The following is a 7,575-nucleotide window of genomic DNA, read 5'->3' on the forward strand; positions in this document are numbered from 1 at the left end:
AACTCTTCCAGGGTTTGCATCATGATGCTAAGATTGTGCATGTTAGGTGTTTCAAAGAGGAAGACATCATCTGCATAGAAAATATGGGAAATGCTATAATTTTTTGAAATTTTGAGGGGCTTCCAATCTCCTTTTCTAACTCTCTCTTCAATTAGCAAAGACAGTCTTTCCATACAAAGAACAAAAAGGTAAGAAGAGAGGATCTCCCTGCCTAATTCCTCTAGAAGGAGTAAAACTTGGAGTAAGCTCACCATTCCAAAGCACAGAGATTTGAGTAAAGGAAACACAATGCATGACTAGATTAATCATAGAGGGGGGGGGGGAAATCAAAATATGAAAGAGTATCAGAGATGAAAGACCATTCTAAACAATCATATGCTTTTGCAAGATCAAGATTTTAAGCCATGAAATTTTTCCCTTTCTTACATTTATGAAAAAAATGAGCAACCTCTTTGATGAGAACAATATTATCACTCATATATCTGTCTTTAATGAAACTAGACTGAAAAGGACTGATGACCCTATGTAACACATTTATGAGCTTAGAAGATACAATCTTAGTGACAAGCTTATAGATTGTATTACAAAGACTTATAGGCCTAAACTCAGACATTGAGAGATTAAGGGCCTGTTCTCATACGTTGAAATTCAGTTCATTTCAGTTCAGTTCAGCTCAATTCAGTTCAGTTTAGTTCAGCTCAATTCAGTTCAGATCAGTTCAGTTCAGTTCAGCTCATGTGTAATGATATTGCTAATGATATAAAGCCAAATTTCATTCTTTTAAGCTCTTATTACAATAACGATGATGATGATGATAATAATAATAATAATAATAATAATAATAATAATAATAATAATAATAATAATAATAATAATAATAATAATAATAATAATAATAATAATAATAATAATAATAATAATAATAATAACAACAATAATAATAATAATGATAATAATAATGATCAATAAATAATAGTAATAATAATAATAATAATAATAATAATAATAATAATAATAATAATAATAACAATAATAATAATTAATAAATAATAATAATAATAATAATAATAATCAATAAATAATAATAATAATAATAATAATAATAATAATAATAATCAATAATAATAATAATCAATAAATAATAATAATAATAATCAATAAATAATAATAATAATAATGATAATAATAATAATAATCAATAAATAATAATAATAATCAATAAATAATAATAATAATTAATAAATAATAATAATAATAATCAATAAATAATAATAATAATAATAATAATAATAATAATAATAATAATAATGATAATAATAAAATAATAATAATAATAATAGTATATTTTTCTTAAATATTTTAATATGTATATTTGTATATTCACATATGTATAATAATAAATAATCAATAAATAATCAAAGATCACTAATCCGTAGTTAAAAATCACTAATTAATAAGTTCAGTTCGGTTCAGTTCAGTTCAGTTTAGTTCAGTTCAGTTCAACTCAGTTCAGTTCAGTCGATGAGAACAGACCCTAAAATGACTTTTTTTTATCATAGGGTAAATCAGGATATAGTTGAAATGTAGTGGATTTTTTTTTTTCGAAAACTTTGTCGCATAGAAAAGATACGATTTATTGTCATACAAATCCTATCGGGGATAATGTGATGCATAATAATTAAAATTTAAATGATAAATCTACATCATTATTAGCCTATATATGGTAGATTAATATTGTGTCTTGGTAGAAAATTTTAATTTTGACATTTTTAACTGTGTATGATATGAGATTAAGATCTTTCTCTTTATTTATTTATTTTTGTTCTGGTGTGATAAATAGGAGGGAGAATAACAAAAATGTGGCGCCAAATATACCGGATAAAGTTAGGTAATATTGAGACAGTTAAACTTGAGCACTTTTCTTTTATGTTTTGTTCCTGATTGATAATTAAGAGGGAGAAGAACAAACTTATGATGACAAACGCACCGAAAAAGTTTAATATAAATGAGACGGTTAACCTTTAGAATTTGTTTTACCGTTTCAACCTTTCAGAACAGACACTGATTATTTTAAAAAACAATGTAAAACCTAAAATAAAACTACTCAATCTCTTTTATTATTGTATATCATACATCTAATAGCATGGACACACACACCCTAATCAAAAGATAATCAATCTAAAAAAAACTTTAATAATCTTTCCAAAAGATTAAAAAAAAAAAAAAAAAAAAAAAAAGAAAGAAAAAAGAATTGTTTTTAAAGAGGTGTTGTAATTTGTAAAACCCTAAACCCTGCTCTTTCTAGAGTGTTCCTTCAATATTTATAAAATCTCAGCACATCTCAAACTTCTCTTGTTCATTCTCTCAAACACTACTTCATTCTAGTATCTTCTTCTCCAATCTCTCTCTCCTCGCCGTTGATTTCACCATGTTTCGAGCAGCTGCCGCCCTTGCCTCCCGTGCTCGCGCTAACAGCACTACCCGTTCTGTAAGTCCTATTGACTCCTGCATTCCACATTCTCCGATTTGATTGATTTTAATGTGATTTCAGATTGAATTTTTTCTGGGTTTTGATTGTTAATTTGTAATGTTTATGGGTTTTACAGATTGGTGGTAGGTTGAATTGGAGCAGAAATTATGCTGCTAAAGAAGTAAGATTTGGTGAGGATGCTCGTAAATCTATGCTTAGAGGTATTGAAGAGCTTGCTGATGCTGTTAGAGTTACCATGGGACCTAGGGTAAGCTTTTTTGAATTGGGTTTTTCATAAAGTTTGTTTTTTTTTTTATGTCATTGATATTGGTTTGGATCTGCTAATTAGCTGTAATTGGGTAATTTTTGTTTCGAGATTTGATTGTTAATTGGGATATTTTGATTGTGATTGGGAGATTTTGATTGTTGGGGTTTATTGTGGTGATGAATTAATTGAATGTTGATGGTTAATCTGGTGGGTTTTCAGGGGCGGAATGTTATAATTGAGCAAAGTTTTGGAGCTCCTAAAGTGACAAAAGATGGTGTTACGGTCGCTAAAAGTATCGAATTCAAGGACAGATACAAGAACTTGGGTGCTAGTCTTGTTAAACAAGTTGCCAACTCTACCAATGATGTTGCTGGGGATGGTAAATTTTAAACTTTCGAATTACAGATTTATTTATATGAGCTAATCTGTTTTTGTTGCCAGCAAGTTTTGATTTTTTGGGTTCTTTGTATTTGGTGTAGTTGAAGTATGATGTTTGCACTGTTTCGGGTTGTTTTATCGGGTATGAAGTTGTAATCTTGTTGTTTGTTGTGCAAAGTTTCTAGAATGTAGTGGCAATGTGAAATTGCATTCTGATAGTTTGCTGCTTTGAGGGAAAAGGGGATTCTTTGTATTTTGTGTAATGAAAGTATGCTGTTTGCATTGTTTCGTTTCGTGTTGTTTTGTGGGTTCTGACGTTGTAATCCTATTGTTGTTGTACAAAGTTTCTAGAATGTAGTGGCATTGTGAAATTGCATTCTAATAGTTTGCTGCATTGAGGGCAAAGGGGTTAATTCTCTTTAGTGATCAAGTTATCCTACTCTTCAATAGTGGTTAATCTGAATGATAAAGCGGATTTGTTTTAGCTCTTGGTTATAAATATTCTGGAAGTCGGGTTTTGAAAAATGTGTTGGAGTAATTGGAACAAATAATATACCTATTGATTTGATCTTTTTATTCCTGCCCTTTTGCGGCATTTTAGGAACAACCTGTGCTACAGTTCTTACCCGAGCGATATTGATTGAGGGAGTAAGGTCAGTTGGAGTAGGAATGAATGCGATGGACCTTAGAAGAGGTATGACTTTGGCAGTCGATGCTGTTGTAACTTACCTGAAAAGTAGAGCAAGGATGATCAGCACCTCAGAAGAGATTGCACAGGTTTGTGATATTTAATACTTGTGACCAGATGTGCTAACTATGAGGTGTTTAATCTAATTTTTCATAACCTTAAATTTTTGTAGGTTGGTACTATTTCAGCTAATGGAGACAGAGAAATTGGTGAGATGATCGCAAAGGCTATGGAAAAGGTTGGCAAGGAAGGAGTTATCACAATCCAAGTAAGTTGCTTTCTTTATGGGCATCTGCCTTGTGTATACCTGTGCTGTACTAGTGAATTAGTAACTATTTGTATTACAGTCTCTGAAGTGCTGCTTTATATGGTTCTTTAAGCTGGGAAACTTATGATATGTTTCAATTTTAGGATGGCAAGACATTGTTTAATGAACTTGAAGTTGTTGAGGGCATGAAGCTTGACAGGGGTTACATTTCTCCCTACTTTATCACCAACCAAAAAACCCAAAAATGTGTAAGCATTCTTCTCGTTTATGCCGTTAATTCGTGAAGCTCATTGGTCTCCTTTGGAGGTCTTACATTTACAAGTCGTCGTATTTGTTATGTGTTATTGTTTACCCAATGCCTCCAGGAATTGGATGATCCACTTATTTTGATCCACGAGAAGAAAATTGGTAGTGTCAATGCTGTTGTGAAAGCTCTAGAAATGGCATTGAAGGTAAAAATTCATCATCCATACATTTCTTTTTATCTGTATTCTGTATGTACTCTTTAGGTTATTTTAACTTATTTGTCTTCTTATAAAACAGAGACAAAAGCCGTTGTTGATTGTTGCCGAAGATATTGACAGTGAGGCCTTGGCAACTCTAATTTTGAACAAGATCCGAGCTGGACTAAAGGTTTCCTTCTAAAATCTGTTAGATAACTATGATTTGTATTCCTTGTTTCATAGTTGTATTTATTTGTGATTGTTGATGTTATAAATGTAATATTTTTTCCTTCTTTGCAGATCTGTGCTGTTAAAGCCCCTGGTTTTGGAGAGAACAGGAAAGCCAATTTGCAGGATCTTGCAACCCTCACCGGTGGAACGGTAGGAGACTCATTCGGCTGAAGTTTGAAGTCTCATTGTTCACGGAATATGTGGGTTGATAATGTGGTCTTTGTTGTGTAGGTTATAACTGAAGACCTTGGTATGAATATGGAAAAGCTTGATATTGATATGCTTGGTTCATGCAAAAAGGTATACTTCTAGTATAATAATATGCTTGGCTGATGAGTTCAACTCTTGTTTTGCATTGTCATGGTATATAATATTAATTGTTGTTTTTTTGTAGATCACTGTCTCAAAGGATGACACTGTGATTCTTGATGGTGCGGGTGATAAAAAGGACATTGAGGAAAGATGTGAACTGGTATGTGTAGTTTCTTTAATAGATGTTCTGTCATTTTATTTGATTTTATGTGTTTGTTTATTTTTTTTATTTTTTATTTTTAGTAGTAATAAAATTAGCCATTGGCTATTAAGTCAAAAAATCACTGTTCTTGCTATTTGTAATTTGTGGATGCAGATCAGGTCTGGTATTGAACTAAGCACATCTGATTATGACAAGGAGAAGCTAGAGGAGAGGCTTGCTAAGCTATCTGGTGGAGTTGCTGTTTTGAAGGTTTGTCTTGATCCGGACTCTTTCTATTAGTTTGTTAAATTAGAAAAATTCTCTTTCTATTCTGTTTGACCTCTTAAATATGATGCTCTTGTCATGGCTATTTCTAGATTGGAGGAGCTAGTGAAGCTGAAGTTGGTGAAAAGAAGGATAGAGTTACAGATGCTCTAAATGCCACTAAAGCTGCTGTTGCAGAAGGTATTGTACCCGGTGGTGGTGTAGCACTTCTTTATGCTTCAAAGGAATTGGACAAGCTACAAACCGCTAACTATGATCAAAAGATTGGAGTACAGATCATCCAAGCTGCACTTAAGGTAAATCTATTCTCTGTATCTTTCATTCAGGAATTTAATACTAATATAAATGCTTTAGATGCCTGAGTCACTTGTGAAGCTTCGAAATATTTGCATATCACAAGTGCTTATTGATATTTGAAGCTGTTGATTTTGCATCTGGATAAACATCTAGTTATTCTCTCCTAGATAAACATTTGAAGTACCAGATTTTTGTTATTGTATAAATAGCAATTTTGATTTCACATGTATAACATATTATTATCTCTGACAGATTAGATTTTATCAATACCATCAACTTTGTTGATTCTCCTGTGCATATATTTTTCGATTTTATTGAATTCTGTGAATTGTTCATCTCCGAGATCAACTAAATGTTTCTCTTACATCTGTGTTGTCATTTACTTATGTTTAATTTTAACCAGTATCATCCTAAATGATTCTATTTATCATTGCAGACCCCTGTTTACACCATTGCTTCAAACGCTGGTGTGGAGGGAGCTCTTATTGTTGGCAAGCTATTAGAGCAGGACAACGAGGATCTTGGTTATGACGCTGCTAAAGGTATCAAGCAGCCTACATGCTCCTGAAATTTAAAGTTGATGAGTGGGAAACAGCTGTATATACTAACTATATGTTTGATTGAACAGGCCAATATGTAGATATGGTCAAATCTGGAATTATTGATCCATTGAAGGTTATTAGGACCGCTTTGTCTGATGCTGCTAGGTAAGATATGTTTGTTGGGGTGATTTCATATTCTTTAGTAAAATACAAGTGTAACTTACGTAACATCCATAAATGCAAATACTTATGAGATTACTCAATTATTTGCTTCTCTGCAGTGTATCATCCTTGATGACAACAACAGAGGCTGTCATTGTCGAGGCACCCAAAGACGAGAAAGATGCAGCTCCTGCAATGGGCGGTATGGGCGGTATGGATTACTGAAGGGCTGACTGAAATACTCAAAAGAAACATGTTCCTTACATTTGCTGGATTTTGTTGTTGCTCTTGTTAGGTTAGGAAGGAAATTGTGTAAAACATAGCGCGAGAAAATAGTTTTGTAGGGTGGCCTGCAAATGCAAGAGAATAGCCATATTTTATTGGATTTCAAAATGAACTCAAATAATTATTTCATTGGATAACCATATATGGGGCAGGGAGCTGCTAAGTGCAGATTCCTGCTAGCATTGATTCAGACGCTATGCTGTTGCTCAGTGTTGGAACATCGATTGACTTTAAAATAAACTGGAAATACAAACTGTTTTTTGTACGAGAACTGATTATATATACCTGGTGAACTCTAAATATTTTTTTTTTGTGGCAAGATTTGTTGCTATGATCAGGTTTTAAGGGTTTGGTTGTGGACTGTATAGTCTGGTTGTCTTTGGCTGGCTGATCGGAATCGTAAAAAAAACTATAGTACTCCATAGGAAAAACTTATCGGGGTATAAAAAATTTCTAATTGAAAAAAAAATAAAATTGTATATCATACATAAAGCTGAATTTGAGCTCTTGATTTGATAACTTGAACCCCACTAGAATATAGTGAGCGGGTTGACACAAACATCTTGATATTAGCTAAATGGACAGGGTTAGGTTATCTTTAAAATTTTCAACTGTAAGATTTATGTAACCCAAAATATTTCTTTTGATTTGTTTTTTTTAGGAAAAGTTGTCAAAAATAATACAAACTTTAAGAGATCTGTTAAAAATAAGAAATTATAATTATAATTAAATAATACAAACTTTAAAAGGTGTCCACTTTAAACAAGCGGAAGGCTACTTTTAAAAACCTTCAAAACAATTCAA

At 32.1% G+C, this 7,575-nt stretch overlaps 1 protein-coding gene across 1 annotated transcript; it reads left to right on the top strand.

The window, feature by feature from the left end:
- The first annotated feature begins 2,321 nt into the window (after positions 1 to 2,321).
- Positions 2,322 to 7,036, top strand: LOC145632142 (chaperonin CPN60-2, mitochondrial). The gene is made up of 16 exons (XM_081684438.1): positions 2,322 to 2,488; positions 2,607 to 2,738; positions 2,958 to 3,117; positions 3,718 to 3,893; positions 3,977 to 4,072; positions 4,216 to 4,320; positions 4,438 to 4,524; positions 4,616 to 4,705; positions 4,816 to 4,896; positions 4,978 to 5,046; positions 5,141 to 5,218; positions 5,375 to 5,470; positions 5,578 to 5,781; positions 6,219 to 6,324; positions 6,411 to 6,489; positions 6,606 to 7,036. The coding sequence occupies exons 1-16, from the start codon at positions 2,429 to 2,431 to the stop codon at positions 6,709 to 6,711; spliced, it is 1,725 nt and encodes a 574-aa protein (XP_081540564.1). The 5' UTR covers positions 2,322 to 2,428; the 3' UTR covers positions 6,712 to 7,036.
- Positions 7,037 to 7,575: the final 539 nt, after the last annotated feature.

The sequence above is a fragment of the Chenopodium album genome, chromosome 5 (assembly GCF_948465745.1).
Source record: "Chenopodium album chromosome 5, dcCheAlbu1.1, whole genome shotgun sequence".
Taxonomy (NCBI): Eukaryota; Viridiplantae; Streptophyta; class Magnoliopsida; order Caryophyllales; family Amaranthaceae; genus Chenopodium; species Chenopodium album.

Coding starts and splice junctions, on each gene's coding strand:
- LOC145632142 (XM_081684438.1), top strand. CDS start 2,429: ATGTTTCGAGCAGCTGCCGCCCTTGCCTCCCGTGCTCGCGCTAACAGC. Junction 4,321..4,437: donor ACCAAAAAACCCAAAAATGT/GTAAGCATTCTT, acceptor CAATGCCTCCAG/GAATTGGATGATCCACTTAT. Junction 4,897..4,977: donor CAACCCTCACCGGTGGAACG/GTAGGAGACTCA, acceptor TTTGTTGTGTAG/GTTATAACTGAAGACCTTGG.